This window comes from Salvelinus alpinus, chromosome 27 (genome assembly GCF_045679555.1).
Source record: "Salvelinus alpinus chromosome 27, SLU_Salpinus.1, whole genome shotgun sequence".
In the NCBI taxonomy this organism is placed as follows: Eukaryota; Metazoa; Chordata; class Actinopteri; order Salmoniformes; family Salmonidae; genus Salvelinus; species Salvelinus alpinus.
In genome coordinates, this window is record NC_092112.1 from 30,124,104 (window position 1) to 30,144,699 (window position 20,596).

At 42.0% G+C, this 20,596-nt stretch overlaps 2 protein-coding genes across 11 annotated transcripts in view; one reads left to right on the top strand and one right to left on the bottom strand.

Moving 5' to 3' along the window:
• coq8aa (coenzyme Q8A, genome duplicate a) overlaps positions 1-9,519 on the top strand; it is a 28,804-nt gene extending 19,285 nt beyond the window's left edge. For all 3 annotated transcript variants that reach the window (XM_071370191.1, XM_071370193.1, XM_071370192.1), the window contains exons 6-15: positions 1,942-2,067; positions 4,225-4,310; positions 4,586-4,726; positions 5,443-5,524; positions 5,899-5,992; positions 7,047-7,188; positions 7,434-7,541; positions 7,730-7,795; positions 7,890-7,976; positions 8,154-9,519. In XM_071370191.1, the coding sequence (XP_071226292.1) occupies positions 1,942-2,067; positions 4,225-4,310; positions 4,586-4,726; positions 5,443-5,524; positions 5,899-5,992; positions 7,047-7,188; positions 7,434-7,541; positions 7,730-7,795; positions 7,890-7,976; positions 8,154-8,447 (1,226 nt within the window). In that variant the 3' untranslated portion in view covers positions 8,448-9,519. The remainder of the gene's footprint in view (positions 1-1,941; positions 2,068-4,224; positions 4,311-4,585; positions 4,727-5,442; positions 5,525-5,898; positions 5,993-7,046; positions 7,189-7,433; positions 7,542-7,729; positions 7,796-7,889; positions 7,977-8,153) is intronic.
• A 1,660-nt stretch (positions 9,520-11,179) lies between these two features.
• LOC139556342 (uncharacterized) lies at positions 11,180-17,143 on the bottom strand. 8 transcript variants are annotated; one of them, XM_071370196.1, is made up of 11 exons: positions 16,759-17,120; positions 15,804-15,862; positions 15,628-15,694; positions 15,407-15,534; positions 15,193-15,262; positions 14,883-15,092; positions 14,586-14,624; positions 14,287-14,415; positions 12,244-12,306; positions 11,939-12,130; positions 11,180-11,797 (listed from the first exon to the last, which is right to left on the bottom strand). In XM_071370196.1, the coding sequence occupies exons 3-11, from the start codon at positions 15,683-15,685 to the stop codon at positions 11,580-11,582; spliced, it is 1,107 nt and encodes a 368-aa protein (XP_071226297.1). In that variant the 5' UTR covers positions 15,686-15,694; positions 15,804-15,862; positions 16,759-17,120; the 3' UTR covers positions 11,180-11,579. The 8 variants fall into 8 exon arrangements, with proteins under 8 accessions (XP_071226297.1, XP_071226296.1, XP_071226300.1 ...); XM_071370195.1 differs by having other exon boundaries at positions 15,793-15,862; positions 16,759-16,965; XM_071370202.1 differs by having other exon boundaries at positions 11,639-11,797; positions 12,012-12,130; positions 15,793-15,862; positions 16,759-16,896.
• Between the last annotated feature and the right edge of the window lie 3,453 nt (positions 17,144-20,596).

Below are 20,596 nucleotides of genomic sequence, written 5' to 3' on the forward strand. Positions count from 1 at the left end.
AGAGGGGGGCTCGCTGGTGCGGGCACATGCGCAGATCAAATCCACCGCTGAAACGCCGACTAGGGTGTTTACACGTCCTAATCATTTGAAAGATTGCTCAGAAAACCAGGGGTTTTAATCGGCGTACGCTTACTTTGATTTTGACCTTCCGCCGATTTTAAGATAAGCAGAGTAAGGTGTTTATATGACTATTGCATAGTCTGCCTACCGCTATACTCAGTTTAATAGTGAATTATTACTGTGCATGTAAACGTACTCATTGAGTGTATTTACATGTACACTAATAACTTGATATTAAACTTATTATGGCGGTAGGCAGACTGCAATAAGCAGAGTAAGGTGTTTATAGGACTATCTTAAAATCGGCCGAAGGTCAAAATCGAAGTAAGCGTACGCCGATTACAACCCCTTGTTTTCTTTTGAATTATTAGGACGCACTTAATCGGCGTTCCAGTGGTGTATTTGATCTGCGCCTGTGCCAGCACCGGCAGCGCCTGCCTCCCTCTTCACTCGCACAAAAGTACGCATCAATAGTTTTCCCCATGCAAACTTTATATGTCCAAACTCCAAATCAAATAGGCTTCGCCCAAAAAAAATCACATGATTGGCAATTTTCTACATATATCAAAAGTCTTGTCAGGTAGCCTGATTTCAGATGTGTCCATGTAAAGATGATTATTAGGGAAATCGTTCTTCTTGCAAAGCATTTAAACATTTTAAACATACTATTATATTAGTCTATCAACAATAGTCATATTATTGTGTGCATGTAACTGTGCTCATTGTCTCCTTTAATACCCAGGAAGAGGGACAGTACATTGAATCTAGGGCTTTGAATTGAGATCAACCTTTAATCCAAGAAGTTATCAGAAATGATCAAGATTGATAAATCAAACTTGATAAATCATAGATGGTATTCAAGCGCACATTCATTCTAAAATTAGCACCATTTCTGCACAATACAGCGTGAGTATGTAGTGGTAGAGTATAGTTTGTCATCAGAGCGCATAAGAAAATAAAATCTTGATCTAATGTGGGGAAACAGAGTAGCAGCAGACAGAGTAGCAGCAGACAGAGTAGCAGCAGACAGAGTAGCAGCAGACAGAGTAGCAGCAGACAGAGTAGCAGCAGACAGAGTAGCAGCAGACAGAGTAGCAGCAGACAGAGTAGCAGCAGACAGAGTAGCAGCAGACAGAGTAGCAGCAGTGTGCCTGAGCTTAGTCCTTTTTTTTCTTTTTTTTTAATCTCCTGCTCATAAAGCCTTAATACGCCCTGCTCCTGCTGTTGATGTCAGTGTGGCCCACTGACACACATTCTCCCCCTCACTCCACCTGGGCTGCCTGGCAGGCGTGCCCCTCTCTCCCTGCTTGAGGGCATCTGGGGGCTTCAAACCAGACAGACTGGTTCCGCTACACAAAACATTGCCTAGGACGCAAAGAGATTTTTTTAGCCTGCTTTTAATCAAGTCAGTTGGTTTATGAAAATGCCCCGTTTTCTATAATTAATATGTTACATCGTATAAGCTGATACAATAACAGAATATGGACTAAACAAACATTCACGTCTCAGCAGTCTTCTAGTAAACACGTTTTAGTTGTCTCTCTGATCGATGGGAATGGGGTGCTCTGGACAGGGTGTGAGGAGAGCGCTGGTGTTCTCTACCATGTCTTCAGAGACTATCAATAGCGTGGAAGTGACACTTCTCTCACCGCATTAGGCCTTCTCCTCAGTCAGGAATCACCACTGGTTTGAGTAAATAGTGTTGCCGTTAGATGCTATTTATGAAAGCATTATCTCCCTTAAGCCAGACCTGCACTATCTATCCACAAAACCCATGAGATTCAACATTAGTTTGCGTCTCACCAGGATAATCACTACAACTTCATTTTCCACGCCAACCTCGGAGTTTAGCATAGAGCTGATTGTTATTTCTCCCCTCAGCTGACAAGAAGGCCGTTCTGGACTCCAGTCCGTTCCTATCAGAGGCTAACGCAGAACGGATCGTCAGGACGCTGTGCAAGGTCCGCGGAGCCGCACTCAAACTGGGCCAGATGCTCAGCATTCAAGGTGACTACTGGCAATCCTTGATCCTGTGTGTTTTATTTGTGTCTGGGCCGTTCCCTCTGTTTACTGCCCTCTTCAGCTGTGTCTACTGTGCTGCAGCGTGGCAGGCTTCATGACCCTTAACCCTAGTGTCACGGCACTCATGAGTCATCTTCATAACCTCTACTGGGCCTCCCTCCAGCCTCTGTAGATCAGAGTTATTTCTGGCCTCTCCCACCTCACTGGCATCTATCTATTCATGCATCTCTCAGTTCACCACACCTCCGGTCAGATCACAACAACACACAACACTTATTTTAGCCTGGCTGGAACCTGCTGTGTTGCCCTTGACATTGACTTTTTACTGGCCTCCTAGCTTGCCAACTTGTCTGCTTGTCTATCTGGGCTGGTTGTTTGTTTTTGGGAATGTGAGTGGGGTTCTGATTTTAAAAATAGATTGCCCCCTGCACACAGCCTTGCCCGCCCTTCTGAGTGTTGGCACGCAAAGCGGTTACCTCTCATAGCGCTGCCTGGCGCTGAGTCAGATTAGTGCTCTAAGTTTGGCAAGCAGGTACAGCTTTAGAGGGAAGCTTACCCCTCAAGCCCCTAATTTGAGTAGTTGCTACCCAGCCAAGCCTGCCTATAGGTCTGCATGGTCACCATGGTGATGGTGTCACAAATCCTGAGCATTGTAATGTGTAGGATATAGGGGAGAAAGGGTTTCTAACTGCTCCAGCTAGCTGGTAAACAGTGTCACAGACCCAGCATAAGATTAATGCAACTCAATGCACAGGGCAATGGGGGCAGCAGGTAGACTAGTGGTTAGCGTTGGGTCAGTAACCAAAAGGTTGCTGGATCGAATCCCCAAGCTGAGGAGGTAAAAATCTGTCGTTCTGCCCCTGAACAAGGCAGTTAACCCACTGTTCCTAGGACGTCATTGTAAATAAGAATTTGTTCTTAATTGACTTGCCTAGTTAAATAAAGGTTAAATAAAAAATAAAACATTTTAAATGGTATTCTCCCACCATTCCCATGTCAGTTGTGTGACACGTACCAAATTTACTATTGATGGACAGCAACAGCCAAGGCATTGCCAGGGCTAAAAATAAGCCACCAACTATGTCAGAGCTGCGACCTTCGAGTTTGAAGTGCCCGGCCTCTGATATTTCCTTATGTAAACTGATAGTGTCTAGGCTAATGTCCTTTTGTTCTAAAACGTGTTGAATGATTTGAGATAAAACTGGTTTTCAAACTGGCTTGGTATTCTAGGAAGGTTGTTGCATATCAATGGCTGTCTAATCATAACAGAAAAATGTGTCTGTTCAGCAGTCCTCATCCAAGTTAGGATAAACATACATGACGATAATCACTGTAATTTACAGTAAGAGAAAGGGAAAATCACCATTACTTCAGTTGATCCCTCCATTTATTAAGTGCAGCCGACGCTTAAATGAGAGAAGTAATTCTCATGTCAGAAAACAGGCCGACAGATGTGATTCAGAGAATAGGTGAGTGTTCTGCTTAACTAAATACTAAAGTCGCCCTCACTCACAATCAGCCGGGTCTGGCAGGAATATCTACCCTATTAGTATCAGAAAGCAAAGACCTCAGGTCCCCTCTGACCACTGTGGTTTGGGTTCTATTTAATCTGTGTTTGATGCCATTCTCCTCCGCTGCCTTTTTCCACTTGTTGTCGGAATGGTGACCCGGTTATAGATCTTTCCCACAATGCTCTGCAGCCCAGCTCCCACCACGTTGTTTTGGTTAACATGCAAAGTCATCGTTGTTGCTATAATACATCTGAGGGACTGTTTTAAGGCACTTCCAGCTAAAGCTATGTGAAGATTGTTGCTGTGCCAAATGTGTTGGCCTCCCAGAGACGTTTAGTGAACACTGGCGAGGACTTGTGATAATCTCTGTGATTGAACTGTTTACTGTGATAAGGCCCAGAGGCACCAAGGGTTTAAAGATGATTTATAGACCTGTTCATTTATTACTCAATGTGTTGGTTGAACTGAACAGGATACTGCGATTAAGACCTGTGATTTCCTTTCCTGTATTGGTGCATAGTGTAATGAACAGGTTGACAGACGGGAACAATATGGCTTGTCTCATGTTTTTTCCTGACTGTTGTATGTCAGTCTGACACTTTCATCTCTCTGTTTTGTCCTTCTCCTTCAGATGATGCTTTCATCAACCCCCAGCTGGCCAAGATCTTTGAGCGCGTGAGACAGAGTGCAGACTTCATGCCCATCAAACAGATGACAGTAAGGTTTCACCTTTAATAACCTGCTCTTAAGTTCCCTCCTCACTAGTCCTTTAGCCTCTTGCTAGAAAGAGGTACTAGAAAACAAATGAGTATCATGCAGCTCTCTGAATCATTAGTCAGTCAGTAAGAAAAGAGAAAAACAGATTACGATCAGATCTGTTGAACCCCAGTCTTTTAATGAGGGTCCATAACTGAGACTGACGCCCATCTCTGTGACAGACAAACCAATGCTCCCTCAACAGTGTATGTGTGGTTGTGTTCCTGTCCCTGCAGAAGTCTATCAACAATGACCTGGGCCCTAACTGGAGGGACAAGCTGGAGTCGTTTGAGGAACGTCCGTTTGCTGCAGCCTCCATCGGACAGGTCCATCTGGCTAAGATGAAGGACGGCAAGGAGGTGGCCATGAAGATCCAGGTGAGATAGAGAAACCTGCTGCTGCTTATTCTGGAGTTACAGATAGAAGTGTAAGGAATAGAGCTGAGCGGACATGATTCCCTACTCTATATCACAGACTATCTTTTAGAAACAATACAGAACGTTCAGATAGAAATGTAGCGTTGCACCCTCCTAAAAAGTCCCCTGGTAATAGTACAAGTTCATATTAACACACACAGTATAGGCTTTTTACAACCTCATTAAAGGTATCGTGCATCGTCACATTGTAGAAGTCCACAGTGTAGAGATGACCGATGTTGAATGTCAGCAGTGACCACCAGCATTGGCTCTGCAATCTGATTGCTTTTCTGCTGTTCTCATGGCTGCATTGAAGGCAGTGCTCGTCTTTTCAAGAAGAAATCAAACAAGTCTTTTTTTAGTTTTTTAAAACTTTTTAAGCACATGGGAATCTTACGTGTCAACTCAGTATTGTTTATCTAAATTGTATTAGAGTAAGCTCTTCCCACATGTTCACCAGTCAAAAGACCTACAGCATGAAAAGCATGTTTGTTGTTATAAACTGTATAGGTTTATCTCAAATTGTATATAGACAAGAGAGCTAAGTGCTCCATTAGCATGTCCCATATACAATATCATGGCAGTGTTTTGTTTTCACGTCAGGGCAGGTTTATGTCAAACTGGTAAACATGGTTGTTTTATCATGCTGTTTCTCCTGCTCTGTTTGTCCCATGCAGTACCCCGGAGTGGCTAAGAGCATCGACAGTGACGTCAACAACCTGATGACCCTCCTCACCATGAGCAATGCGCTGCCTGAAGGTGACGACCCCTGGAGGGATTGAATTGGTTATTTATGGGCTCATACTATACACAACTGACATGGCATGACATAGTCCAATCACATGTATGACATGGCTCACATTACGTACAATAATGGGAATTTTCCAGCCTCCCTCCCCTCCCTATAAGCAAACACTATTATCCTGTTCCGATCCTGCTCACACACATGCAGTGTCACAGACAGCAGAGAGAGACCATCATTGAGAGACATCATCATCCTCGGTAGGGTGACTAGTTCCCATCAGTCAGGGCTTCCACTGAGCCTCTGCGTGAAAGAGAAATTATAATCAACCCCTCTCTCTTCTGCTCACCCTCTCCCTCCCTTTCTCTCCCTCTGTTTAAATCTCGTGCAGGTCTCTTCCCTGAACATTTGATTGAGGTGATGAGCAGAGAGCTGGCGCTGGAATGTGATTACATAAGAGAGGCCAAATGTGCCAAGAAATTCAAGTGAGTAATGAAAACAACAAGATGTGCTTCTTCTTACAGACCACCTCCCTGTAACTACTTTCATCATCTAACCTGTCACTGCTCCTGAAATGAAAAGTAAAGGGGGTAAAATTGCTCTATTTTGGATGAAGTTGGCCTGTAGGGGCTAAGAATAGCCACTCTAGCCCTCTGTGGAGCATTAGGTTTCGATATGAAGGTGCACCATTTGGCTTGCAGCCAGCTTTTAAATATAGACATACTAGAAATAATACAAGGAGACAACAAGCACCCCCTCCGCATGCCCTCTCCTCATGTCCCCTGTCCCCGTTCCATGATCTGTTGACGGGCAGGCAGGGTGAGGATTTATGTCCAGAGTGGGGGCTCCTGTTACACACGCAGTACACACCAGCTGTGGATGACATATGCTTTTCACCTTGACTGTGGACAGTGACACATCTCCCTTCTATGCAGTCATACAGTACATGGTTCACCCTCCCCATTAAACAGTGATTTCTACAGCCCAAGCACATGGAGTTAGTGTAGACACTGGATGGTTATTTGAGGGATTGTGGCGATGCAATGAGCTGAGGACACTCACTGATTTTATTTATTTTTATTTAACCTTTTATTTAACTAGGCCAGTCATTTAAGAACAAATTCTTATTTACAATGACGTCCTACCCCGGCCAAACCCTGACGACGTTGGGCCGATTGTGCACCACCCTATGGGACTCCCAATCACGGCCGGGTGTGATACAGCCTGGAATCTAACCAGGGACTGTAGTGACGCCTCTTGGACAGAGATGCAGTGCCTTAGACCGCTGCGCCACTCGAGAGCCCTACACTACACTGATAAATCTGTGTAGTTTGAAAAGAGGATCATGTGGTGATATTTTAAACTCACATAGTAGGACTATAATGCTATTTGCAAACTAAAGATCCCGTGAATCTTTGTCACAAATAATGTACATATACTCCCGTTTAGTCCTAATTGCTGACTTATCCAGCAGTAGTTTTCAGAGCTGTATGTTGTTGTTCCTGTCTGACGAGTGTCGCATGTATGTGATTGGTACAGGGAGCTGCTGAAAGACCACCCATTCTTCTACGTACCAGATGTAATAGATGAGCTGAGCAGCAACGCCGTTCTCACCACAGAGCTGGTCCCAGGCTTCCCTCTGGACCAGGCTGAACAACTCTCCCAGGAACTCAAGAACGAGGTCAGCACATGCTGCAACTTTATTCAATAACCAAAAAATTGCACCATTCTGGTGATTACTACTTACCTACTGTATATTGTGGAATGTGTGTTCTCTCTTGCCAAGCTTGTTTTGATGTGTAAGACAAATGCCACCACAACAACCTCCTTTCTCTGTCGCCTCATACACCAAAACACCAGTGTAATACTGCCCCTTGGTGGCCACACTGCAGAATGAAAAATTAGATCTCTCTCTCTCTCTGTCAGATCTGTGAGAATATCCTGAAGCTGTGTTTGAGGGAGCTGTTTGAGTTCAGATACATGCAGACTGACCCCAACTGGTCCAACTTCTTCTACGACCCGCAGACACACAGGGTGAGTCTGCCTTTTAACTCAATTAAAAGGCAATTTCATCATTAGAGTCCACTGATTTTGATGACCCTCCTAAAGGTCCTTTCTGTTTAAATGTAAATACGGTGTCTTCTGTAGAGTCAAGCCTATCCAGTAGCACGATTTTGCTGAATGCTTCGAATAACTAAACATTGCTACTGTTTCATCCATAGGTTGCGTTGTTGGATTTCGGCGCAACGAGAGGATTTAGTGAAGACTTCACTGACATCTACATTGAGGTGAGCTATTGGGCTATATCCCCCAACAAAACATAACCGACCATAATGATTTTGTTCTACGTGTGCGACATCCTTTATTTCTTGTTTTAACCAGCTCATCAAGTCCGCAGCAGAGGGAGACAGAGAGGGGGTTCTGAAGAGATCAAGAGACATGAAGTTCCTCACAGGTTATGAGTCAAAGGTGAGTGACTTCATTCTTTCTCAACACATGCATCAATAATGCTGTATACCATTTTATTTAGTCACAATGAATTAAGGCCCTTCATTAATCTATGGCATAAACTTAGTAGTGAACACTTAAACTTAATTTCAAAACACACACACTCTTATTACTGAGTATGTTCTGCCCGTCCCTCAGTCCATGGAGAACGCCCATGTGGATGCGGTGATGATCCTGGGTGAGGCCTTCGCCTCCACGGAGCCCTTTAACTTCGGGGCCCAGAGCACCACAGAGCGCATCCACAACCTGATCCCCGTGATGCTGAAGCAGCGCCTCACCCCGCCCCCCGAGGAGACCTACTCCCTCCACCGCAAGATGGGCGGCTCCTTCCTCATCTGCTCCCGCCTTGACGCCAAGCTCAGCTGCAAGAACATGTTCCAGGAAGCTTATAACAACTACTGGAGGGACCGCCCCAACCGACCAAGCCAGTGACGGACACTGCAGAGCTACGGCACCAGGGTTAGAGAGGGTGTGGACTATAAGGGAGGGATGTTGAACCAGCCTAGCCAGACTTGCTCTGCTGTAAATTGAATGTATATTAATGGCACTTTTCCTCGTCCCTCCCCCGAACCTGTCTTTTTTGTTGTGTTATTTGGAGTATAACCATGGCTGTCCAGTTAACATATTCACAAGACGTATGAGATGGTTGGTTGTATAGGTTGAGTTAACTGGGATGACGTGTGTCTCGAGCGAGAATTGTGAAATCAAGACATTTGGTTTCTTTTGACGTGGGGATATGATACTATCTAATGGTCATAAAACACAAGTGGGGGTGACAAGGTAATGTATTGAAGAACAGTGACCTACTTACTGTTGATCACCTATATTTTCCAGAATGTGGAAGTAGTGCTAGTGTCCTATGAGGACAAAACAAATGCACACCGATGTGTGAAAGGGAGTTTAAGTCACACTTATGCATAGTACAGACCAATTCCTGTTGAGGGAGAAGATTTGAGGACAATCTCCTATTTAGCCTGTCCCTATAAGAAACACATGACATTTTGGGCCACCTGAAATATCATAGTAGATTTAACAATGATGGCACTGTCAAGACATCAGTTGTTTCTGAGAGTTGGATGTGGATGATGGGTTTACTTCCAGTGCCTGAGGAAATAAGAACATGTGTTCTCGTTGACTGATCTACTCTACTCTGGACCTGTAGCACAAAAATTGAGTGTTTTAGCACCAGTGTTGTTCGTGTGTCCTGGTGGGCAGGTTTTCCTTTATCATCAGGGGGGGGTGACAACTGCAGGGTTTGCATCAGTTTAGAAAACACTAACTCCTGTTTTGTCATGTACTTTGTGGTGGAAAGACAGTTGAGGCAAGATGAAAGTGATCCTAAATCACTTAGTATGCAAATGTGCCTAAAGTTTTTCTAGGATATTTAGAAATAACGCTTTTTCTCTTTATATTGATATCAGAAGTTTGAAAAACATGGTTTTTACATTTTCTAATCAATGGCATTCTTAATACAAGGGTTGTGATTAAATATGATTCAACACTTTTACGCTTCTATTTTATGAAAAGAACAACTATGAGGAACTTACATTTTATTTCGCTTTAAGTCCATCTACAGAGACAAATTCCTCACGAAACACAAATGAATGAATAATGCATTGGGAAATTATTCATCCACTTGACTTTGAAATAAAATATTTCTCAATCTGCACACAATACCCCATAATGACAAAGTGAAAACAGGTTGAATTTTTTGCAAATGTATTAAAAATAAAAAAACGTATTTACATAACTATTCAGACCCATTGCCATGAGACTTGAAATTGAGCTCCGGTGCATCCTGTTTCCATTGATCATCCTTGATGTTTCTACAACTTGATTGGAGTCCACCTGTGGTAAATGTAATTGATTGGACATGATTTGGAAAGGCACACACACCTGTCTATATAAAATGTCCCACAGTTGACAGCGCATGTCAAAAAGCCAAGCCATGAGGTCGAAATAATTCTCTGTAGAGCTCCGAGGCTTAATTGTGTCGGCACAGATCTGGGGAAGGGTATCGAAAAATGTCTGCAGCACTGACGGTCCCCAAGAACACAGTGGCCTCCAACACTCGTAAATGGAAGAAGTTTTGAACCACCAAGACTCTTCCTAGAGCTGGCCGCCCGGCCAAACTGAGCAATCGTGAGAAGGGCCTTGGTCAGGGAGGTGACCAAGAATCCGATTGTTCACTCTGACAGAGCTCCAGAGTTCCTCTGTGGAGATGGAAAACCTTCCAGAAGGACAACCATCTCTGCAGCACTCCACCAATCAGGCCTTTATGGTAGAGTGGCCAGACGGAAGCCACTCCTCAGTAAAAGGCAGCCCACGAGAGCCTGCTTGAGGTAGGCCAAAAAGGACTGACAATGAGAAACAAGATTCTCTGATCTGTAGAAACCAAGCGTGAACTCTTTGGCCTGAATGCTAAGCGTCACATCTGGAAGAAACCTGGCACCATCCCTAAAGTGAAGCATGGTGGTGGCAGCATCATGCTGTGGGGATGTTTTTCAGTGGCAGGGACTGGCAGACTAGTCAGGATCGAGGGAAAGATGAACGGAGCAAAGTACAGAGAGATCCTTGATGAAAACCTGCTCCAGAGCGCTCAGGACCTGACTGGGTCAAAGGTTTACCTTCCAACATGACAACAATTCTAAGAGCACAGACAAGAACACAGGAGTGGCTTCGGGACAAGTCTCTGAATGTCCTTGAGTGGCCCAGCCAGAGCCCGAACTTGAATCCGATCTAACATCTCTGGAAAGACCTGAAAATAGCTGTGCCGCAACGCTCCCCATCCAACCTGACACAGCTTGAGAGGATCTGCAGAGAAGAATGGGAGAAACTCCCCAAATACAGGTGTGCCAAGCTTGTGGCGTCATACCCAAGAAGACTCTGCTGTAATTGCTGCCAAAGGTGCTTCAACAAAGTACTGAGGAAAGGGTCTGAATACTTATGTAAATGTGATTTTTTTTATTTTGTCATTATGGGGTATTGTGTGTAAATTAATTCATTTTAGAATAAGGCTGTAACGTAACAAAATGTGGAAAAAGACAAGGGATCTGAATACTCTATGTTGATATCACAAGAGTTTGGGGAAAAAACAGTTATTCAATATTTGATGTAACACTTTCTTACTTGTTCTGAATTATGTTCATAGATTAGGACACCTGTAAGCAAAACCATTATAAATTTAATGATACTGTAGTTACAACTTTTCAATCTCAAATGATTGAGTAGTGACATAGACAAGCATTTGTTAAAAGTACATCCAACAACTAAGTGCTTCTAATACCAAAAGAAGGAAAAGCTGAAATTCACAAATATGAGGCATCCCGCATGATTGGTAGTGTTAAGAGGGCATCCACTGCAAAGATTCCCTTTCTACAGCGAGACATCTAATTTAGTCCTGCTTGAGTATCAACAGTCATTAATTTGGTTGACTACACAGATTGATATGCTTTATTCTAAACTAGAATGAATTACCAATGCCTTGAATGGTAGAATGAGGTTTTTAAATCATGTTTGTGTGTTAAACTTCAGACACTACTTTGTGTTGCCACCAGGGGAAACTTAACGTGTGTAAGTAGTGCTGCTGTATTTCTGTAAGGCCTTGTGTATGAGAGTCGCTGCTTTATCATTTGTTTCACAATGCAGAAGTCCCGAAGAGTCATGGAAGAGAACATTAACTTCCTCCACTACGTTTTTGTAGTGAGATGCAGATCTCTGGCTTGTGACAAAGCAGTGATCAAAAGTATGGTTCATCACCACTAGAATGACATCTTTGTTACCTGTTGAGAGACAAAATGTAATCTTTAGAAATGTACTTCCACTTAAACATATATTTTTCATTAGAGTCAGTCATTCTACAATTTGGACCAATACATCCTGTTGAGTTACTTTCATGCTGTAATCTTAAAGGGCTTTCCTACTTGGAACTTTGCTCATGGCGGCATCAATGTCTGTTCCCACACGAGATGTAATAGGACAGAAGGCTATTATGACCTGGCAGTCTTCTGGTCTGGTCTCCTCTCGCTTTAGTCCTACTGCCAGATCATCCACTTGTTTCATGAGTGCAAGGTGAGTGTTCAGGGTTTTTCCACAGACTCGTGAATGGACTTTAACTGTTCAGGACAAAATTACTTCACACTTTATACAACTCCAATATAATAATAATTCACCATCTCTTTTTATAAATTAGGAGGTAAGATGAGTATCATATTGATTAGAGTCTCACCTGCTTGTTTCTCATTTCGAGGTTCAGATGTGCTAGAATTCCACCAAAATGAGGGCCTCCAATCTGAAAGTATTCATTTAAATCACACACTTAATAATTGTGTCCAATCACAAAATATCATTAAAGGATTTCATGACATTGAACAGTTTTTAGGTTTGATATTGACCTGTGTGGCATTGTGCAGAAAGCTGGTTCCTACCTCCTGCTCCTAAATGGTCTGCAGAGTTTGATTTCTCTAGTTTGCATCGTGGCTCGGTCAGCCGACTACCAGTGGAAATTTGAGAAGCAACCGTTCTTTTTTGAAAATGGGTGTCAGCACTTAAGGATGAGAACCACATAGCCTACTTGTAAATTCTAATCAAACTCTTTTGCTAAGGATTTTAATACCAGGTACACAGCCAACAGTCAAATGAAATGTTTGATATACCACATACAGTTGAAGTCGGAAGTTTACATACACTTAGGTTGGAGTCATAACTCGTTTTTCAACCACTCCACAAATGTCTTTTTAACAAACTATAGTGTTGGCAAGTCTGTTAGGACATCTACTTTGTGCATGACAAGTAATTTTTCCAACAATTGTTTACAGACATTATTTCACTATCACAATTCCAGTGGGTCAGAAGTTTACATTCACTAAGTTGACTGTTCCTTTAAACAGCTTGGAAAATTACAGAAAATTATGTTGTGGCTTTAGAAGCTTCTGATAGGCTAATTGACATCTGAGTTAATTGGAGCTGTACCTGTGGATGTATTTCAAGGTCTACCTTCAAACTCAGTGCCTCTTTGCTTGACATCATAGGGGGAAAAATATAAAATCAGCCAAGATCTCAGAAAAAAAAACTGTAGACCTCCACAAGTCTGGTTCATCCTTGGGAGCAATTTCCAAATGCCTGAAGGTACCACGTTCATCTGTACAAACAATAGTACGCAAGTATAAACACCATGGGACCACGCAGTCGTCATACCGCTCAGGAAGGAGATGTGTTCTGTCTCCTAGAGATGATCATACTTTGGTGCGAAAAGTGCAAATCAATCCCAGAACAACAGCCAAGGACCTTGTGAAGATGCTGGAGGAAACAGGTAGAAAAGTATCTATATCCACAGTAAAACCAGTCCTATATCAACATAACCTGAAAGGCCGCTCAGCAAGGAAGAAGACACTGCTCCAAAACCGCCATAAAAAAGCCGGACTACAGTTTGCAACTGCACATGGGGACAAAGAGCGTACTTTTTGGAGAAATGTCCTCTGATCTGATGAAACAAAAATAGAACTCTTTGGCCATAATGACCATTGTTATGTTTGGAGGAAAAAGAGCGAGGCTTGCAAGCCGAAGAACACCATCCCAACCGTGAAGCACGGGGGTGGCAGCATCATGTTGTGGAGGTGCTTTGCTGCAGGAGGGACTGGTGCACTTCACAAAATAGATGGCATCATGAGGAAAGAAAATTGAAGCAACATCTCAAGACATCAGTCAGGAAGTTAAAGCTTGGTCGTAAATGGGTCTTCCATATGGACAATGACCCCAAGCATACTTCCAAAGTTGTGGCAAAATGGCTTAAGGACAACAAAGTCAAGGTATTGGAGTGGCCATCACAAAGCCCTGACCTCAATCCCATAGAAAATTTGTGGGCAGAACTGAAAAAGAGTGTGCGAGCAAGGAGGCCTACAAACCTGACTCAATTACACCAGCTCTGTCAGGAGGAATGGGCCAAAATGCACCCAACTTATTGTGGGAAGCTTGTGGAAGGCTACTCGAAACATTTGACCCAAGTTAAACAATTTAAAGGCAATGCTACTAAATACTAATTGAGTATGTAAACTTCTGACCCACTGGGAATGTGATGAAAGAAATAAAAGCTGATATAAATCATTCTCTGTACTATTATTCTGACATTTCACATTCTTAAAATAAAGTGGTGATCCTAACTGACCTAAGACAGGGAATGTTGAATACGATTAAATGTCAGGAATTGTGGAAAAACTGAGTTGAAATGTATTTGGCTAAGGTGTGTAAACTTCTGACTTCAACTGTAGGTTACCAGGTGCTCCTGAAGTATGAGAGTGTGACATTGAGGTCTCATCTTGAGTTTCTTTGAAGGTCTGTCTGGTCGGCGCACCAGACACTTCTGTTCTGCATTGTTTGGACTGGCTGTCAGCGGCACATAAGGCTGCGGACCACATAAAATACTATGAATTAAAATCAACAGTATTGCAGCACATTCTTGTGAGTCTGTGCAAGTCATTGTGGTTAGCTTTGCAAGCTGTAAAAGGGTTTAATAACATCTATAAAATTATTACATTTTGACAATAAAGTGCCCTGTTAAAGGTTTTGTGTTACCTGATGGTCCTGAGGTGCCATTAACAGATGTTTTCTGGACTAAAAAAAGGATTGAAGGATTAGGGCCGTTAACTGGGGTTCTTTCAGGCTAAGACAGGACTGTGTTCGAGCGTCATTACAGTCCCACTAGTTGAAGCCAACCTAGGCCTTGAATGTTTAACTTCAACAAAACTATACTATTCATGAAATATACTACAGTGTGTATGATTTATGCCATCATCTACCATCTTTTGATTAATGAAGAATGAGGAATGAGACCCACTGTGCTGCAGCTAACGCAGCAGTTCAGTCATTTACCCTCAACATTTGATGGCTGGTTTCCTGCTGTAGCAGAGTCAACTGATGGAGATGCAGCACTGCTCTGAGCCTCCATGGACTCTTCTCCAATGTAGCTCTCGAGCAAACCAACGTGTGCCTGAATGAAGTGCAGGGCTTCGGCCAGCTGCTTCTCCAAATCTCTAAGAATAGGGAAGTAGCCATGTAACACTCCCCCAGGAACAAGTGCATCTGTAAGGAGAAAGTGACCCGTGCATACAATTACAACCAAAGATGCACCAAAACTGTAGTGGGTGAGTGCTATGCTGAATTGTTTTGAAAAGGGACTTACTCTCCATGACATCAACCGGAAGGAATTCCCTCAGCTTGTTAAGAACTAAAGCAATAGGTTTAGCTGTGTCCTAAGAATCAGAAATATTACAGAAAACAGGGGAATTAGTACATCCAATGGAATTGCACATTGAATCAAACATCATTCTATTAACTAGTGAATGATTCCAGAATAGTGGTACAGTAGCTTTAGAAGCTATTGGGGCTATACCAACCTGTTTAGATTTGTTTATAAGTTCACTGATCTTCTTTCTAAGTTTAAAATGCTGAACGCCTGGCAGAAGTTCGTTCAGATCTCCTCTTGTTAACTCTTGAATTTCAATGTCATCTGTAATTTCAGCACCTAGAAACAAACGATGTAACACAGTTGACATCGACTGAAAACACAATGCATAAAGCTCAGTCAGATGTTCCATGATGTTCCATGTTAACTTACTTGCCAGGGCATGTGCTGCAACTGGTGAGAGGCCCCTGATTTGCTCTTCCAAACTCATTGTCCTTGTCTAGGAGGAAGACATTGATATGCTATTTAGTAGTCCTAAGCATTGTTCACAGGTTAACACAGCTGCTTAATGTTACTGTATAATGTTATTGTAGTTACGTGACTCATACTTGTACTTTCACACTGATGCTGCTGTAGGGAAATAGGATTTGATCCCAGCTGCTCTGACCTGTCATTATGGTAACACAATAAGGAGGGTATGTTTACTAGTCTGGGCACAATGTTACAACACTTTCAGAAAAAACATGCATTGTGAAGTAACCTACAATATACAATTTATCTGCAACGTTTTACATGTTGCAAAATATTGAGTAAGCTAAGCCTGGACATTGAATTTACGATTCCAATAATAGGGACAAGGTAAAGTAGACGTTAAACATTCAGCCTGCCACAGTCACTATAGAAGCTCTACTCAAGAGCGCCTGGTTAAATTGTGGTTAGGAGCATTTTTAAACTCTCCATGGTTAAAGTAGTAAGAAATATGTTATTGTTTTCTATCATCTTATATTTAATTATTTTGACAATTGTATATTACACAAAAGTCCCTACGGTAGACATTACACAAACTAACGTCTTCACCACACATGATTTACAGGAAATACACATCCCTTTTACCTCAAATAAGTGACTAGTGTGTTTAGGGATGAATTGTTAATGTCTTTTCTTCAACATATAACGACTTATTTCAGCATATTGACTATGAATTTGGACATCTAAAACCGGTAATTTGACACTGGGCTACAAATAAAAATTCCATAACATCAGGAAGCAGAAACAGTATCATTTTCAATGTGTGTTTTAGGAATATAAATGATCATTTTAACATTATTTTTCAACATGAATCTACTTAAATTTGGTAAAACTATTGAATGAGTCCAAAAACCGTGCTACAATGTATTGATTATATAGGTGAAATCGTGAAAATAAGTTTGTCCTAGTGCCTAGTCATAAAGTAGACGTTAAACATTCAGCCTGCCACACAGTCACTATAGAAGTTCTACTCTAGAGCGCGAGTCATAGGCCACGAATCGAGTCGAGGCATGAAAATTATTAATATCAACTCACCTGCTGCTGTTTAATATCGAACTTTATCACGCTGCCAAGATCAGACAGGCCATACGAAACCGTCACTGGGTTTAGATTTGTTTTTAATGCAATGACTGTGGGTTGGATGAGTTGGACGTCAAAAACAGCAAATTATCGGTGTCCTTTACCAGAAATTGTACTGACATGATTTCTAGTAAAGTGAAAGTAAAGCCAAGGACAGATTCGAAAGGTTTAGTGCTGTTCGGGATCCTTGGGACGTCCACATTCTAAACCCTAACCCCTACTTTAACCATAACCCTTACCTTAACATCGATCTATAAAAAGAAGTATCATAACCATTTAAAATGTCAACTTTAATGGTGTAACGTCAGAGTTGGGACGTCCCAAGCATCCCGAATAGCAAGGACAATACAGGAACTGCTTTTCCAGTACGTCACACTTGTAGGCACTGGGTGCGTTTGAGTGGCAAACCGAAAGTAGCCGACTGTAGACGGAAGTTGATGAAGGTACATATCACAGATTTGGCCACTAACAATGAAAATAAATGTATTTAAAAATGAAGTGCAGTCGGGAAGAGGCAATGTCAAATGGACCATTCTAGCCAATGAGGCCAGATACGAATGTGATAACTGTTTGAATGTTAAATGACGAGACAGAGGCATTCATGCGAATAACCAGTCTTGTTCAGTACATTACAATTCATCCGGGTATTTCAAGCACACCGGTAAAACACTGGAGTTGCAGTAATTAACATTTACCAACAGATGGCATCATGGTGCCATCTTACACCCATAACAATAACAGGCACAACGCCTATATAGTGTTTTTTCTCAAAGTTGCCGGGATGTCACGTGTCCTAATTATATCAGTACACTCGTAACAACCTAAGCATTAAGGAACTTCTATTCAATCAAAAGCCGCACGTAACAAATAAGCCATTACATTTTTTGTTAACCAAATTTGACACCCTCCCATTGACCTCCATACAAAAACTCCTCGCTTGGTGAGCGAATAACAAAAATCGAAAAAACGCCACCTGCTGGAGAAGACAGATTTTGGGCCCATTTATCCCTTTTCCTCACAGTATATGTATGCACCTACAGCAAGTCGGGCAACTTCTGCTGTTTCTAGGGAATGCGCCTCCAGCTAGGATTTTTTATATATTGGCTACTTAACCAGACGGCCTGACGTCACCACTACTCACCAAATCTTTCCCCCAGTGGTCCCATGTTCTGAACATGGCTGATCACTTATCAACACCTGCACCAAACTTTGAGCAACAGGTAATTCATAGGTTTACCTTAGTCGTTACATGGTTTGTCATTAAATATTAGTATTACATAGACACGCTTCTAATATCCATAGATTATTGACCCGACTGACCATTTTTTAAGTACGTTAGCTTAGTTGGTTGGCTTTTGTGTCAGACTAGGTAGCCAAATGGAATGAATCGCAAGACTGCATGCATGTAATGTTACAGCTAGCCACTGCCACCCATACTGAAATTTGTGAGTTTGAGTGAGTGAGAGAGAGAGAGAAAACAGTGACAACCCTAAATGGCTATTCCCATAACAATACCTGAAGCCTAGACCCAATCTTGACTGATACCAGCTGGTTGGGTGACATTTCAAATTACAATTTGTATATGTCCTTACAGGCGATGGAGAGACACATTATGGACAAGCTCCTGTACAGATTGCAGCGGGCCATGCAACGCCTTCCTCTTGATCTTGATTACCTAGTTTGTCTGCAACCATTGAGATGATATTTGTCAGCTCACTAGCAAATCAAGTACACTTGCCTCAAGAGGTGTGAAGGGTCTCTCCAATCTGTATATTCTCGTCAATGCTGAAATGGAAGAAGGAAATGCCCCATCAATTGTTGTTGATGAGTTGGATGGCGAAATGGGACGTCTTAAACTGACTGTTTCAGAACAGCACCTTCGACAGCTGATTGAAATGGATCTGCCTGTTCCTTGCATCGCCAAACTGCTTGTAATCTCAACACAAACTGACCAACACAGAATGCAAGAATACAGTATTGTGGTGAGGGAAACATACAGCCAAATGATAGACGAGGAGCTGGACAATCTGGTGGCCACAATCAAGACAAGTTCACCACAATTAGGATGGTGAGAGAACGTCTGAAAGCACTGGATCATCGAGTCCAGTGGACCCGAGTTTGGGACTCAGTGCTTCGTGTAGATGCTGCAGGAATACAGGAAAGAATGGTATGACTTGGATGTGTTGTCAGAAGAACATACTCTGTTCAGAGTCCTCTTTCCCTCATACATGTGGACACCAACCACAAGGTGATCAGGTAAGCTTAAACTTCCTTCAGTTCGGGGGGGGTATACAAAACTGTCCAAAACGGTCTTTCAACAGATATGGCTTTGTAATATTTGGTGGCATAGACGGCTTCTCAAGAAAGGTTACCTATTGATCTCCCATGGTATTTGAAGTTCGTAATGTTTGTCTGACTCAATGTGGATAATCCAATGCTTTATATAAACAATTAGTTTGACTTGTTGTTAGGAATTTTGTTAATAAATAATTAAAACAATTTCTAGCTTTAGATAAAACTATAACTAATTGAACTCTGCACGCCTAGTGAAAAGAGATTTGTGTTGTGGGTTATAAAATAAGCAGAAAGGGTCGTTGAACTGACCCAACTTAGCCCTGAGATGTTTAGTTAAGGCAGTGAGTAACTTTTTAGGTCTTCCATTATCTTGAGTTGTCTGCTAAAGTGGTAATAAATTATAGTGAGCCTTCAGGAGGATAGATTATATTGTGTATCATGTGTGTGCGCTGGGAAGTTGGAATGAACTTTTGAACCTATTTTATATAGGCCAGGACGAGGAGATTTATTCTGTAACCTATGACATCATATCTTGTATATAAACCTGTTGTTTATGTTCAAATGGTAGCGTGCTCCGAGAATAAATACTATTATCTAATTTTAATAAGACTGTATCCTGTCTATTTTATGTTAATAAGTATCTTACAAATTCTTATAAATAGACAGATTGAATTTAATTAATGAGTACATTAGAGGAATTATTTAATTCCACTAACACTTGTACAACAGCCCAGCTGTTTTTGTAAATGTGTTATTTTTATCCTATAGATCATGTACCTCGGTGCAGCAACCAACAACAAAGCATCAACTGCCCTTGGATTGTTCCTGGAGTCTGTAGCGAAGCATGGCTTTCCATTAAGGTAACAGCATCATTCCCTCAGTAGTGTTGTGTGGAATCAGGCATTTGTTTGTAAATTGACACCGTTGGTTGCTTTGTATATGGTCTCGAATCAGACCATATGCCTGGTCTGCCTGAGGCCTTGTCTATCAAGACAAATATATTTATGTTGAACAAGTTTCATACACCACATAGAGGAGAGTGATTGAATTATGATGAACAGTTGTCTTGATTATAATGCTAGTGTCTGTATATCATCATCTAGGTGAGAGCAGACCAAGGCATGGAGAATGTGGACATCGCAACATGCATGTTTCATGTCCGTGGTTGTGGCAGGGGAAGCTTTCATCTCTGGTGAAAGTGTTCACAATCAACAGTAATTTCCACCACTATTTGTGTGTGCTGAATACATAGATTACCACATATTATTGAAATTTGATCTGTACTATACTTTCTAGAGTGTAGTTAGGCAGGTGGCCTACACCTAAGTTATAACCCCTGCACTGAGTAGAGATGACAAGCTGTGCTGTTTCATGTATAACTGGTATTTAAATGCTTTGCAAAGGAGTGCCTTATAGACAACGTTTCCAGTAATTATTTGGGCAAGTAAAGTCATACCGTATAAAAAAAGATATGCAATGACAGTTGTATTGGAAACAG